The sequence below is a fragment of the Lagopus muta genome, chromosome 7 (genome assembly GCF_023343835.1).
Source record: "Lagopus muta isolate bLagMut1 chromosome 7, bLagMut1 primary, whole genome shotgun sequence".
Taxonomy (NCBI): domain Eukaryota; kingdom Metazoa; phylum Chordata; class Aves; order Galliformes; family Phasianidae; genus Lagopus; species Lagopus muta.
This window is the reverse complement of record NC_064439.1, coordinates 13,614,929-13,631,575: the sequence shown is the minus strand read 5'-3', so window position 1 is coordinate 13,631,575 and position 16,647 is coordinate 13,614,929. Positions and strand designations below refer to the sequence as shown.

At 36.3% G+C, this 16,647-nt stretch overlaps 1 protein-coding gene across 14 annotated transcripts in view; it reads right to left on the bottom strand.

Annotated features, from left to right (window-relative positions):
- Positions 1-314: 314 nt before the first annotated feature.
- PARD3 (par-3 family cell polarity regulator) overlaps positions 315-16,647 on the bottom strand; it is a 426,281-nt gene continuing 409,948 nt past the window's right edge. For all 14 annotated transcript variants that reach the window (XM_048952157.1, XM_048952158.1, XM_048952142.1 and 11 more), the window contains 3 exons: positions 15,193-15,313; positions 5,789-5,916; positions 315-2,398 (listed from right to left, as the gene is read on the bottom strand). In XM_048952157.1, the coding sequence (XP_048808114.1) occupies positions 2,005-2,398; positions 5,789-5,916; positions 15,193-15,313 (643 nt within the window). In that variant the 3' untranslated portion in view covers positions 315-2,004. The remainder of the gene's footprint in view (positions 2,399-5,788; positions 5,917-15,192; positions 15,314-16,647) is intronic.

Below are 16,647 nucleotides of genomic sequence, written 5' to 3'. Positions count from 1 at the left end.
GACACACACTTTTCAGGGAGAGCACTGCACACAGGAAGACTTCTACTGCAGAGGCCAGTCTTTCAAACATCACAGGTACGGCTTGAAATAACATGAGAGGCCAAACTGAGCACTTTTTCCCTTTGAGGAGAGTATTCATGTATTCAGCCGGGCTGTAAATCTTTTTTTTTTTTTTTTCCTATGTTTATAAGTGTTCACACAAACACACATGCAAACCATTAGGAATAGGATAAAATAAAATCTGTTAACTGTTTCTGAAACACAGTGTCTGCAGCAGTTCTCATAAGGGTCTACAGTCAATACCAAGACAAGAATGGAAACAGCCTTTTATTCTAAATTTCATATGTACATGGAAAGCTGTTTTACACAGTTTGGAAGTTCTGCGTAAAAGAGCTACTGTCATCCAATGTCACTGTGCTTACATTAGTAACAACTTTTAAACATGGAGTACATTATTAACAACGAAAACCATTAACAAACAGGCATAAAAGACACAGATATGTTTGCTGATATTTCACATATATTCTAGAAACGAGTTGGCGCAAAAATAAAATGTGCCAGTAAAAAAAATAGGCATTTTTAAAATCACGCAACACATGATTTTTCTTTCTTGCTTTCATTCTTATCTTTTTGTACATAATATGCTGAGATCCATTCTCAAGCCTTCTCACATCAGGATTTGCAGGCACTTCAGCAACCCAGCTATATTTTTACAATACATGAAGTTCAGACCAACAAACATAAGAACAACTGCTGCAAAAGAAATTCTCATATCCCATATGCACATTCAAATATTACTCACTGCTAGAGCAATCTTTTTCATTTTACTTATTTTTGGATACTGACATGTTTTCAGGATGATGTGTAACAGTTTGTCTCCACTTACGTCTCACTCATACACTTACAGATTTATTTTTAAAGTAACATCACAATGCAACAGTACAGTATACAGAAGCACAAGGCAGTTGTCCACAAAGCTTCACAAATTGTAAAAAGAAGAAATTGTTTTCTTTTCAGTTATTTTTTTGATCTAAAGAAAAACTTTGATTTTTTTCCATCTTAATATTATGTCCTAAAACAAAGACAACTGCATATCAGATATCCATGGGATGACTCCCTCCCTAGTTGTCTTTCAAGACACAGTTGTCTTATGACCAGTTTCCTCTGGAAGTAAAGCAAAGCAGAACACACTTGTTTGTTTGTTCATAATTCCCCATATTTAATGAAATAATGAAATAGACTTATCAAGGGCTTGGCTGTGACTGAGTAAATAATCTCTCAAGTTATGTCATTTGCAATGAACCATGTCGTAAGATTATAAGGCAATTGGAACAGAATCCTAAGGATAACTGAGAGCCTAATATTGTTTTCCTCATGAGTCGGGGTAGGGCTTTTTTAATAAGCTCAGAGTGGGGAGAGACACAAAAGAGTGCATATGTGCATAATAGGAGAGGGTAGTTTTTCAGCTTATAGACACTTAAATATTGATCAACAAAGACTGGTAATGACTCCACCATAAAACATCTCAAGACTGTGATACAGAAGAGAGCTGAGCCTTGTCCACTTAAGTGTGATTTGTAACCTCCTCTTCTGACCCAGGATGGATATGTCAGTGTTTTCTTCAACTTCAAATTCATTAATTTTATGCCACAAAGCTGCATGGTGGTGTAAATAACTCAATGGAAAGTAAAACATATTACAACAAATCCTAGTAATAAGCCATCAACCACTCTGGACTGGGCTACGGGACTTGGTAAGCAGGGGTGGCGTTGCTCACTTCTGCTATGATTGTCAAACGGTGGAAAATCCTTCCATGAAGTTAACACTTGAGACAGAACAGCAAAGACATAAGGCCCACCAACTCTTTGCCCGTATTGTTAAAGGCACTGAAACAGACAATAGATATATTCCTTAGTACCATCAATTTAAAAAGTTTTCAAAATATAAGTCTTTGTATGAAAATGTTCCTTATTGCATGATGAGTTGATCTTCATTTTCTTCACCTCAAGAATAAAACGGTCTTCCCTTTTCTGGTGTTTGTAATCTGTTCAGCCTGGCGACCTGAGATGGTGAAGGTGGCACATCTTGCCTGAAAGGACCTTTAGGTGGGGTATAATTAGGGTCCTGAATTTTCTTATATGAGTCATAATTGCTAGGCCCTTCAGAAGAAGTTTTTTTTTTCAGTTGTTGTTCTTTCCGTCTCTGCTCTTGACGGAGCAGTTCTTGTGTTTCTAGCATCACCCTGGCATTGAAGCCATGTCCCCCCATGTAGCCGTTTCTTGATCCCTGGTAGCTGGAATATCTGGGATTATCCTTTGCAGTCTGGAACCCTTCACCCGGGGAATAGCTCTGCTCCCAGGAGTCTTGAGAAACAGAACTAGCATTTTTTCTGCTTTGCCTGAAAAAAGAGAAGGAAGAAGCTTTTAAGACAATCCTGGGAAAGAAGCGTGTTTCTGAAATGCTAGCAGGCTTCCCCAACTATAATTTACTTGAAAAGCAATGTTCTTTTCTGCTCCAAAGAAGAAGCTTGTCTCTTTTGCTGGAGGAACTTTTCCTCTAGGGTTAAGCTACATTTCTGGGCCTCTCTAGTACGAATAAGTTTTCCTTATATATATATATATATATATATATATATATATATATATATATATATATATATGTATATATATTCCTCTAGTAGGAATAAGTGTTCGCAATAAGAACTGTGAACACTGACACAGTGCTACAACAGTCATCACCTGCCTGAGAAAAACTTGCAACAATTTAGCCGCACACGCGGAAAGATTGCATACAATGCTGTGCTTTCTATGAAAACAGATAAAATTCAGCATTTGTAGTCACTTGTGAAAGATTTGAATCCAGACTCATACTAGATTGAAGATGCAAGAAGCAGACCTTTAAAACATTTGCTGTAACACTGCACAAGTCATAAGATAAAGCACATTATTTGTAGGTCGATATGGATAGTAGAGTTTCTTCCAGGTCCAGAATGAAGGAATTTTACACTATCACAACTGTTTCTCAGTTTGCTACAGCTTCCATAAAAGTAAAGGTAGATATAAGGTAGATATAACCTTTCTCGCTTTTTTTTTTTTTTTTTTTTTTTTTTTTTACTCCATTGCACAGACAAATAAATCAAAAGCATATAGGAATTACAATTTTTTATCTTTTTTCACACTAAATCACTACATTATTTTGAAGACAGATTATGGTTTTGAAATAGCTCTAATTTACCATTAAGCTGCTAGATGCTTTTATGAATTTAAAATTGGATTGGTGATGATAAAGTATAGCTATTGGGTGCTGCAGCAAAACAGACACCCACTCTGAGATTAACCTTACTGTATGAGAATGAGGCAGTACAATAAAATAGACTGCAATATTAATCAACAAGAAAATCATCTGGTAGTGTAAATATGGCATGTTTTTTCACGTCAACACACATGACTCAATGGGGTCTCATGCGATGAATATGCAGTGTAAGGACAAGAGACATGTAGAATGTCACTACCATTTGTAGAAGTAACAATGTTTGTGGGTATTTTTGCAGCCTTCCTTCCATGTATATAACATGAAAATGATTGTATCCACCTTTTTTTTGTAATGCATACAGAGACCCCTAGATGAAAACTGTTATTCAGGATGAATGAAAGTTATTACATCATAAATTATAACATAATGTAAATTCTTATGCAAATTTTTATAGCTGTTCTTGGTATTCAAATATCCATTTCTGCCAAAGAAACAATGTTTTTGAGCCATGTTTTATCACTCTCTGGAACAAGAGCAAATTGAATGAACCTCTGTAGGCTACGAAACTGTCAGGTTTCTGATCTAGAGCAAGATAAATTTTAAGTACTACAAAATTAACTTGAAGTTAAACATTGCTTTTACAGTTTCACATGGGACAAGAAGATGACTAGTTGAACTGATTTAATTTACTGACTGTTTTCTGGTACTTGTTCAAAATTAGTTGGCCCACTTTCACTGTCTTTCTGGGAAGATTCTTTAAAATTGACTAAAGTGCCATCAGCACTGATGAAATAAATGTACAAAGAAAAAAAAAAAAAGAGGCTCCTCCAGTCTCTACAAGATAAAAAGCAACAAATCTCCAGAATGAAGCCAGTACACAAATGTTAAATATTACAAGGCCACAGTTGCAACATTAACCCTGGGACCTAAGTTTCAGAGCAAGATTTCTTTACAGATTGATCATTGAGTTACAGTTTGTAAAGCTAAGTGTCTCAGCTTGTTACAGTAGAACTGTGGTATTCGTAGCACTCAACTTTAGCCTGAGATTCTAAATTTCTGTCTGCTCTAAGCACAGCTCAGAAATCCACAGTGCTCAAATGCAATCATTAAATTAAATTAAACGTTTCAGACATAAATTTGTTAGTAACATGCATTCTTACAAGTTTGCTAGTCATTTCTCATGTTGAAAAATGTAATGAAGTTCTCACTCGTTTCAAAACAAACATTTCTATAGCCCAAAGAATAATTTTCCAAATTTCCTGTAGATTAACATTCTCCGTACAACTATGGATTCCTACCACTAGAACTGCATTGTAACTAAATTCTAGTTTTTAAATGCTACCAATAACTGAGCAGAACAGGGGAAGCAAGCACTCATATTTTCCTACTCAATGTATTGCTGGAAGCAGTAACAAAGAAAGAGAATTTCTCAGGTTAAAGAACATGGCTTTTATATATGTAGTCACTTCAGAAATTAGATAGAGATAGAAAGGAAAGGAAATAATAAAAATAATCAAAATAACAAACCAATATTCTAAGAAAACACAAGAACTACTTTTTGTTTTCCCACCTTCTTCCAAAAATAACAGGAAAATTTTATACTGATAGGTGTTACAGCACATGAAAACCAGAGAGATCTGCTTTATTTTCAAAGAAGGTGGTAAGATATGAGTTCACGATAACTTCAATGATGAAGCTCCTATTTGTTTCAAAAAAAATAGCTGTGATATACTTGCTAAAACACGCTAAATCAATGCAATTTGACAGCCAAACTCTAGAGTAAAGAATTCTCCACTCAGACATCACCATTAATATTTGAAAATGAAAAGATTATTTACGTAATGCTAAATAATGATAGTTATTTAATTTAGAATACAAATTGGGTAAACATTTAATAATTCTTATAGCTAAATAACAAAGTAAAAGACATTGTACCAGCTAGCTCATTTTAAAAACCTAGGGTTTTTTTAAACACTGATCTTTTTAGACAAAAATTGTACTGTTTTACAGCATTCCATTGCCAGTGACCCAGTAACTTAAAAGAAAAAATATATACTGGAAACTTGGAGGCCACTGGTATTTTAGGACAGAGTTTCCTCAGTTTCCTCATATTTTGTTTTTCACAGTCTTGATTCTTTGCTTTTCTTTTAATTTTTGTTCACTGTCAGCATGGCAATGATAGAATTTCTACCCAGTAAGGCATTATGCAACAGGAAAAAGAAGTCTGAACTGTCAAAAGGGGACAACCCATGTCGTACTCAGAAGACTTCTGTAATTGCAGAAAATGGAACTTAATGAAACTGCCTTAGTTCTGCTGGGTGCTCTGTCATCCAATCTCACTGAAATAATCTCTGAAGTAATTCTACTAAAACAAAAAAAGTTACCACATTTTTCTCACTTCACTCTTCCACACCAAATACATTCCACCTTCTATCAATGCCAAACGCAAGTGTCTGCACTAAGCACAACACTTTCTATCCACAAACAAAATGAGCTCCAGGCTCATACTCAGAGCAGCTTCAGCCAGCTGCCGTACCTGGGTAATGAACTGTACTGGCGCTGAGCTTGCTGGAAACTCTCTCTTTCTTCTTGTCGCTGCCGCTGCATTTGAACCTCTACCGATACCGAGTGTCTGCCACTCTGCGAGTACGTCTTGGAGCTTGGCTACAAAATAAAAACAAAAATGTCTTGAACAAAGCAGAAAAATACCCACAAAAGGGTGATCATTTAAATTGCTATAGTAAAATTACTGAAGTACATACAGTCATATTTGTAACAACCTGCGGTTCAAGGAGCTCTTTCCTAAGAATTGCATAAAATTCAGATACATTATACTGTGTCCTGTGCTACAGACTCTGTTCCTGACTTAACATTTATGAGATACATGAGAAAAATACTGGTCCAAAGCAGGTCATTCTTTTGTAGAAACACTGAAATTTAAGTGAAGTCAGGAGGTAATCTAGCCATGCTAATGCTAACTTTCATACTCCACTGAGGATCTGAATGAGAAGGAAGCAATATTCTCAACTGTCATGTGCTCTCCATTAGCACTGCCATCTTGTTTTGCTGTTGGCCCAGATGCACACCACTTGTTCTTTGGAGATAGGAAAACATTTTCTAGTTTATAGTATCAAGAAGACAGATTTAGCAAGTCTCTTGTGGGACATGGGGAATCCTATGCCTCAGAGAAGGATTTAGATAACATCTTAATACAGGGACAATTTGAAACTTTGGGGCCAATGCCAAGAGCACATGAAAATGGATGGCCTTTCTGGGAATACACAGCATTACTGGAGAACACCTGGCAGAATGGCAAATTTAAACTTGAGGTTATGAAAAAGTTTACCTTTGTAAAGATTTCACTTTTCATTTTCTGTTACTGTGTTATTCATATTTTGTGATTTCAAGTTGCAAAGCAAGGTGCCACAAAAGTGAAAGTGTTCTTCTAATCGCTGGTCGGGGAGCAGAACCACTTGCCTGAGACCTGCTTTTATTAAAGCGCTTTTTTGCTTTCTGGTCTGCGCATTCCTTCACAATGAACATCTCTTGTTTAGAGTTGGTTCTATTTTTTATTTTTGCTATTATAATCTCAACAGCAGAAAGATATCATAATGGCTGACAAACAACTGAAAGATAAAAGGCTTTTCAAATTCTCGTTGCACTGTAGACAAGTTTTAGAAACCAGAGAGTTGTCATTTGTGACATAAACTTTTCCTCTGTCTTACTATAGAGTTCATTTCTTTTAGGTAGCAAGAAATACAACAAATCTGAAACAGATTTGAACTTGAACAGAACTTTTAGAAACTTCATCTTCAATAACAGTATACTTCAGACATAGCATCAGCCACAGCTCAGAAGAAGTACAATTTAGGGAACAACTGCTTTTCCCATTAGATGAAGATTATTGTGTATCAGAATGTGAAAGCATAAACTATGAGTAACTTACTTTGGAGGATCCTTGATACACCACTGATGTATACTTCAAAATAGATTTACTCAGGAAAAGCCTCAGCAAAGCAATACTTCTAATGAAAAATGCTTTAGGAATGGTATGATGAGGCAACAAGATCAGAAAACAGAATTGTGTCAGCCCTGTGGGAAATTTTCTGAGATGAATAGTCTGTACATATGTATGTTCAAACCAACAACTCCCATGGAGGTTTCCTACTATATTAAATAAGGGAAACCCATATGGAACAACGTTTCAGTTATTGCATATGTCAACATTTCTAACTTTTTTACTTTATTGAGAGTCTTCCGACATTTGGTATTTTATTGAAGGGCTCGGCTTATGGAAGCAAGTGATTACCTGAAAATTACCAGATTTATTTCTGAATTCTTTACAGGGTGGTTAGAACCAGCTAACAGAAAACCACAGGGAAACTTAGTACTTCCCATCTCAACTCCTCCATAAGGAATAGAAGCATTTAAACTAAGATTTTAGAGCCAATCTTATCATTGTGCGGTTCCCATTTTAACAGTGTTGGAAGAAAGACAGCTGGAAAGCTACAGCTATCTCAGTTGTGACAAAATGGTTACCACAAGCAAGAAGAAATTGGAATTGCTTCTTTGTCTGAAAACATTTTCACTTGTTTCAGTTCACTGTAAATATAGAATAAAATAATTTTATGGTACAGGGAATGGTTAAATTATCAAACAGCTGGAGCTAGAATTGATTTGTTACTTGATTCAGCAAGTGTCAACAAGACACTAGGATGCATAATCTGAAAAGTATGAATGCAGGTACACATGTATATAATATGTGTGCATGCGCGTGCTAAGAGCTAAGGTTGCCAGAAAAGCTTCTGCTAAGGTAACAAAGGCTTTGAAAGAACTATTAGACTGAATGGACTAAGATCCAAACTTACCTTCAGGGAGATTTTGTTTTAATGCATACAGGAACCAATGCTTCAACAGAAGCAGGAGCTGCCACCTGCCTACCCCTGTAGCACCTGTCCGGGTTTACTGGCTCTGAGCAGTCAAGTGTGTACTCTCAACTAGTGACAAATAATGTCACCTAATGGACAAGTTTTATGACTTTATGAGTCTAAGTGCAAGAGTCTAAAATAAATTATCTGCTTTTCTGAAGGTACAAGTGCCTGGGTGCCCTGTTAAAGTGGCTTAGCAATACTTAACATGAAAAGTAGGATACTTACTGAGAGTCCTGTCTAGACATTGTCAACAACTTCAGTATGCTGCATAAAAACACTCCTTCTGTACATAATCACATGTTCCATAACATAGCATAGACAGGTACATTCAATCATCTTATTAATGAAAAGCCATTTCTTTAAAATCTTCTCATTAAAAACCTCAGTGATACCATAGCGAATGCCCTTAATTATGGTTAAGATGATATAAAGACTTAACACAGTCTTTTTGGACCACTAACTTATTTAGAAAAATGCAGCTCTCTGTGCAGTGATTTGTCTTTCAATATGCTTTCAATTGAATCACATGAACTGAAAGTACTTATGTAATCTTAAAATCTAATTAGTATGTTTTAAATATATATATATAAACAGAGTCCAGTGTTACAATATAGAAACTGACATGCATACCTCATTTATGCCAGCAAAATAGAAGGTAATTTAAAAAAAAAGTCGAGCTATTTACAGATCTTTCAATAGCAACAAAACACATGTATAAAGAAGACAACACAGTACTTTTAGCAGTGACATGAAATGGGTAACACAAGGCCAAGCACAATTATAGCAATCTGAAATCATCCAACAAACCTGGCAGCAGCTCTGAACAGATTGATAAGAACTCAGGCCTTGTTTGCAGTGAGATGTACGACGAGCACTGACCTTTTAAATCAGGATGTGGCCAAGGCCACAATAACAACCAAGGCTGCATTATACAAATAAATGTATGTTCATGTATTCCACAATACATTTAAGTGGCAATGATAGTTACTGCATTCAGCATTGTTAAACAGTGCTTAGCTTATAAAACTGTGTTTTGAGATACATGAAATTAGACAGCTCTCTTCTCAAATAGACATGAATTTAGAACTAGGATTGTGAAGTCAGACGTTTTTACAGATTCCTCTTTTTATCCAAATAATACGTTTTGCATTTTGAACAGAACTTACCCATAGTTCACGTTGCACTGACTGCTCTCAGCAGTAAAGGACAGCAAGTTTGAGGACTAAAGGTCACTCCTCCCTTTTCTAGCTAAACTTGAGGCTGCCCACACAATTTCTTTATTCACAGGGTGGCATTTCTGCCCATAGAAATGTGCCTGCCTCTGGGACGGGCATGGATCAGAGTTACAGAAAGGAGACTTCTTGTCCAATCTTGGCCAATCCAGGGCACTACATTTTATGGGAGATCCACTAGTCCAGGTGACACAAGATCCACCAGTTTAGATGGCTTCTATTTCATGGACTGCTGTCACAGAGTGAAAGTGGGAGAAGTGCTCACTCAAACTCATAGAACTTATTTATGCTGATAAAAATGTAGTTAATCCAGAAATGAATAAGGACTTTCACATTTTCCGAGTTATTTAATAAATAAATAAATAACTCACTATCTAATATTGAAATACATTTGCTATTTTTTTTTTTCCAGATTAAACTCTGTTTTTAACTATGGAATTTTAAATTCACCTAGAAAGTCTGTAAACATGAGCCCCCCAATACCCCCCAATTATCCCCCCAATGCCATAGGTTCCCACCATTCAGTGGTAATTAGAAATAGGTAAGATGAAATGATCTTGCCTGCTTTATGTTCGTCTGCTTGCCACAGATGATAGACAATCCAGCAATTGTATATCAAAGTTTAGAATGATAAAAAACATTCCATGGATATGATGGCTGACCTGGAAAACTATTTTTATTTCCATATTTCTGTTTATGTTGCTATGATGAACAGAATGTACAGCAATATTTCTTTTAAAAATGGGCAACAGGTGTGTATTAATTCAAGTGCCATATAATAAGAAAATCCCATCCCTTTGTGCATCTTTCTTTGGTGTATATGTAGGAAGCTGAATGCCATGGTATGGGACTAAAATTTCCATTCTGTACAACAGCAGCAGCAAAAAGAAAATCTTCAGTGTGGTAGAAACAAACCACTCAGACAGCCTTGACATTCTGCCTAGGTTATTTACATGTACTGCATGCCTGTAAGCTTTTAAATATGTTTGTTTACAAAATGAAATTATTTAATTTGTTTTTTTCCACGTTTTCTATCCTCGTTTTTATGTTTCACATACAATAATAGATTGAAGCTAGTGGGGAAAAAGTCATTTAAAATAGACAACAAAATTTTAGAGCCAAAATGCAAAGCTGGGCAAAAGATATATGGCATTTCATGAAAGCTTCCCAGCTTTGACAAAGCATGGGTATAAATTACACAGCTGAGGAGAAACTAACTACAGAGAGGATGCCCTGCATAAGTTTGGTTTCCCTTCTGAAAGAGACTGGAACAGGAGAAACAGCAACTTAACTCTTAGCCTTTGTCCACGGTAATGTTCGACTGGATATCACCAAGTATCTTAATAACATTTCCTGACAGAAATTCTTGAAATGGATTGATACTAAAAACAAATAATATACTGTTTTTCTTTCTCATCAATGTGTTGAGTAACTCTTCAGAATTTACAGCGTGACATAAACCTTGCATTACTCTTTTTAAATATAGTCTGTTATTTGTTTTTCCAAGTAAGATAAGTGGAAGTTACAGTGATAAAAATTGGGCTTTTGTTTTTCTAAAGCAATTTCATATTATTTGGAATTCATTATGGATTTGAATTGGTTAAATACATGAATACAAGGATAAGAAACAAGTACCAGAAACAGATTTAAAAAAAAAAAAAAAAAACTTTTTCTATCTTAGCCACAAATTCTATACACCAAAAACCTGAAAAACCAAGCATAGTCCCTAGATTTCTGTGCTATTAAGACTGCTGGCATGTTTTCTCTACAAAATTCATGCAATTATTTACTTTTCCCAAATTTGTGCACAGATTAAAAGCTATACTCCAATGAGTAAGGTCTTATGTTTGTTTTGAGTCAGTTAGATGTTATCTTTAGAATAAAAATATCTTTTTATTTGACTCCTAAATATTTAAAGTGGGGTTTGTTAAGCTGCTCTCTTGCTACCAGTTTTCTCCTACCAATCATATAGATTTGAGATGACTGGAGAAGAATGTATTTGTGAATGGAAGTTGTCACTTTCTATTTCTAGCACTGAATTTTGTATTAAAGATGAAGAACTAGAACACCAACTTTTGTCTCTCCAGAGTCTTTTTGTTTTTCTCGTAGTGCATTACTATGGGCAGAACTGGCAAGCACTTGTAGCGTTTTCAACTGATTAAATATGGTATATGTTTTTTTAATTGGAGTGCTCACTCCCATGACATTTAGTGCTACAATGGCATGTTTTTGGAGATCTGTAATTAAAATGTGACTAGAGAAAAAGAAAACATTTGGAACAACATAAATCAAACTACCCTGTCTTCAGGGCTGATGTGAACCAAGACAAACTTCAGCAGACCCAATACAACCCAGGAAAACAAGCAAACAAAAACAACACAAACCAAAACTAAAAAAAACAAAAACCCACAGGACAATGTTAGTCCTGAATAGAAAAATCAACTCCAAAAGAATCCAGCATTGGTATAACAATTTGTCATAGCAACAGCGAGGGCTGTAAAACCAGCAGCCATACTGTGACTCTGTGTAGTTCTGTATGCCCAGGTACACGTTTCTGCCATTCTGACTGCAACTTACACCAGCAGGATTAAAATGTATTAATCATGCTTGATTTTGTTTTCCATTTTTTTCCCTGTGTAACATCAGACATAAAGCCTTGCCCTTGTATGTCTTCTTGTACCATTTTTGATACACACAAAAAAAAAGGATGTATGAGGAAATAAAAATAGAGAAGCCTGGGAAAGTTCTCTTAAAATAAACAGAAAGCTTTTCCATCAAGCTTTGAGCGTTGTCTCTACTGCAGAACTGCTGGGTTCCAGAGATGCCTCAATGCTGCAGCAGTCAGTCAGTTATTAAACTTTAACAGCATGTCATTCAGATGGCCTTGAGCAGAAACACCACACCATCAACAGACGTGTCCTCTCATTCCAGCACTATCACTTTTTGTGTCTGTTCAGCTGCCTGATGCTGTACGAGTACTTGTAGGCAGTCAAGTGTTTTGTTTACAGGCAGGGCAAATACAGGAGGCCAAAAGTCCAGCTCTGCCACATTGCTCATCTACAGATAAACAGCCTTCACCTCATGGCAACAGCCAGCAGCAGCTGGGGCTGGACACTGGTCTCTGCCAGCAGCACCGCTCAGAGCCAGCGTGATGTAGTGCTTTGTGGTGCAGAGATCTACCTCCAGACTCTATGTATTTGTCACAGGTAACCAGGCTGCTGTATCACAAGCCATTAATAGCCTGGGATGGATTAGAGTTGGTGACGTTCACAGGATCATTTTGATAATATATTAGCAGGTTCCTGAGCTATTGAGCTCCTCTGAATATCCTTAAAGCTGCCAGATTTCCGTCAGCACCCATTACTTACACTGCAAACTTTATGTTCATTTACACTTCCTTAAAGTAACAAATAGTCCCACATCACATCAGCACACTGTTCCCTATCCACAATCCTACCATCATCTTGTTAATGAGAAATGCAAACTACTTATCACCTCATAGCACACACTTCTCAGTGGATGAAAGATTGTTTTTTTTCCTCTCTTTCTCTCCAAACCAGGTCAGAGTTGGCTGCTGTCATGCGGCACAGAGGCACCTCTGAATGCAAAGCCCTTTGTCTGTGTAGGCTGCACAAGCCTTCTCCCCTGGTGAAAGCATACTTTTCAACAATGGTCCAAGTACAGGTGTGTGTCTCACTGTTATGATTTGTAACCAACAGCTTGCAGATGGAGAAAACTGAAGGGAGGCTGATAAATGCATAAGTATTTTCCTACATATATATTATAAACTGCTTTTGCATTGTTTTGTAGCATTTAATAATACATCTGGATCTGTTTTGAGAGAGTGTCTTAACAAAGTCTGTCATCTCAGACTAATATGTTAAAGTAATAGACTCTCCTTAAGAAAGAGGGTTATGGTTCCTTAACACTGAAATGACTGTGAACTGTTGAAATGGATGAGATCACTGCTTTATCCTTTCCAAGTGTTATTCTCTTGAAAGCCTGGAGTACATGATGGAAAAAATATTATAATTCAAAAATACGCTAGGCCAATTTTTTTTTAAAGTACATATCTAAAATAAAATATCTGGTCACTTAAGTACTTAACAACATCAGCTCCTACAAATGCAACAGCGAGCTTCAGAGTTAATATTAATACATTAAGCTGAATTAATCACTTTGAGCTCATTTGCATGATTTGTAGAAGGGGAGTAAACAGAGAGATCCCATTTGTTTAAATAAGAGAAAAGGAAAGGTCAATGTTCTGACCCACAATTTAGGAAATTATTCCATTCCTAAGGTAATCAGCCTGTCATCCAAATAATTCCCTACTCACTCATTACAAGAAACTATAATAAAAGTCAAGTTGCCTGACTAAAGTTGCTATGGCATTTGGATATACAACAATTTGGCCCATGACCTTCAGTAGTTAAGTTCCCAACTCTCCAAGAGTGCAAATTTTTCTCATAGACAGTTTTCCAAGAATACAGCTCAAATCTTTCATTTGGAAATTAAACTGCAGTAGAAATGTAAAATAAAAAGTACTTCCTACACCCAGTCCCTTTCTTCCAAAAACTGCTACGCTACATTTGAGATGAGCTATCACATCATATTCGCAATATTAAATCAAAAACATCTGGTCTTAAAGAAAATGCTTATTTTGTTTATCCTATTTCAGAGAGTATTAGAGGTTTTCTAACATGGGAAACAAGAAGCCTATACCGTTATACAGCATGTGAGGTCGTTTAGGGACACGTTCACCTTTATTCCTCTCCGTGCTCTATGTTAAAAATACCACAGTTTCCAACTGGTGAGCTTAAGAGGGACAAGGACACAAAGACAGAACAGAGGTAAAAAAATCTCCAGTATTCACCACAACAGCAAACAGATGATATACTTGTGATGTTACCTAGGTTGTTCTCCGTGACTTCAGATAAAGAGATGTTGATCTTAGGATGTTTCCATCTCTGTCTCATGTGCATTGAAGATGTGGGAAATTCTACTGTTGTTATGATACATCCTCTTCTCGTTGAGAATGTGAGTGAATGGTTCACTGTCTTTATCGTGGATTTTTTTTAAACAAATGCATACAATAAAGTATTTATCCCACATTTAAAGAATCATAATTTAGGATATGTAGTTGATAAAAGGCATCGGGGATTCATTTCAATTATGTAAAACAAGCACATGGATTTACATAGTTGTATCACTTTGCTAGATCAGATAGATTGGACAGGATTTAAACGATCTATTAGGACATATTTCTCAAGACAGAACTATCTTGGCTAGTATCAGTGGCAAAGAGACACTATTACAAACCGTAGCATAATACATATGTCTTCTTTTTCACTGTAAAAATACTTACTTCCTCTTAAAAGAGGAAAATAAATAATCATGAAAATGTTGCTTCAGAGAAAATATCATGTACAAGGTTACATGATCTCTTTAAATTATTTATCATTAGTGTGTGTTTCATTTTGATTTTCTTGGTGATTTTCAGAATAATTGATATTAGCTTCGAGGCAAAAAAAATCCAAGTAGTAACTCAGAGTCTAGAGTCTAAACACAGAGCAAATTATGCTACACATACAGAGAAAAGATTATTGAAGAAGTTTAAAAATGAAACAAACATCAAAGAAACAGAAATGTGGCCAGCAGAACAAGGAGGATGGCTGGAGGCAGACAACCCTGGCTCAGTCCTACCTAGCTCCTGACCAGGGCAGGGAGAGTGGAGGTTGGTGCAAGTTTCAAGATTGGCAGACTGTATATACACTTACCCATGGCTGCTCAAAGCTATAAGTACGTCTCCTATCTTCCACGTCCTCATCCTGTTTTGCTTGCTGAAATTCTTGTCTCAGGCGCTGTATCCGGTCATGATTGTTAGGAGTTGATCTGTTGCTAAAAGAAGGAGGATGGAAATGATCAATACTTAGGAACTGCCATCTGTGACTACAATTTCTTTGCAAGGCACCACTGCTACAGTACAGAAGTACAGACTTAAAAATAATTTCCAAGCACTCAATGTATAGACATTTAGACGTTCATAATGATTAATGTTGTTTGATTAATGAACTTCAGATAGTGTAAGAACGGATGATGAATGGAGTTTTCTAAAAATCACATGAAGTTACTGGCATATGTTACTCCTAGAAATGAAGAAGAATAAATGTTATTGTCAGCGTTAACACTGAGGAATACTATGAGAAAAGTCCTAATGATCTCTGCTACTGAATAAACATGGATGCTTCTTCTTCCCTATCAATAAACGGTACGACTGTCACATCTTTATTCACATCAAATCATTACAATGTCTGAAGGTCCTACCTATACAAAATTTGATTATTCTCTCTAATCGATAAGAGCCTGTTGTCCCTTAGCTGTTTTTAACAAGTCTTTCAAGTAGATCAGCCTGAAAGCATTAGAGTGCCAATGGGCCAGCGAAAAGCCGTGTGAAGGAACATGTTCAGTGGCAGAACAGCAGCTGGCTCCTGATATGCAGATGCCAGAGTGCTGGGGTGGGCTCAGCCCTGGAGTTACCCTTATGGAAAAGTACACGTAAAATGGAAAAGAATCTTTAACTCTTCAAAATCATAAATTTTTCCATAATGCCTGTTTCAGGTAATCATTTCTCCATAGCTCAGGTTTATGTGAAATCGTGGTGAAATACACACAGGAACAGCTTATTTCATGAAGCTAAGTGGATATTCATTAATCTCATTGCCATTTTTCCATCTGTGCAGCTCCCACCTGACCTCTACAATCCCCACCATATTTCAAACATGTTAATGTGGTAATCACAGGATATCTGACAAACAAATAATTTTATATAAAGACTAAGCAGAAATGTTTTAATCTCTTATTATTGTCTTTTTAAGCCCTGAATTTTACTGTTTATTTCGAAAGAGCCGATATGGAATGTTCAGCAATTATGTTGTTCGAAAGGAGAAATCTACAGGGATGCAGTGGAAAACAATTCCATAGATTCCTGTTCGTGGACACGAGGTATAATAAAACACGGTGAATTTATATCCCAGGTTTTCTCTCATATGAGAACAGACACTTCTGGAGTCCATCTGTGACTGTTTTCTGCATCTGTCAGGATTGGTGGGTGCAGTAGACTGGAGGCTATACATGTTTGAGACGTTGCCTCCCATTCTTTTCAATGCTATTAAAAGGAGCTTATCATTGCTTGGTTAGCCAAACAGAAAAATTAGAACAATTCTAGCAAAAAG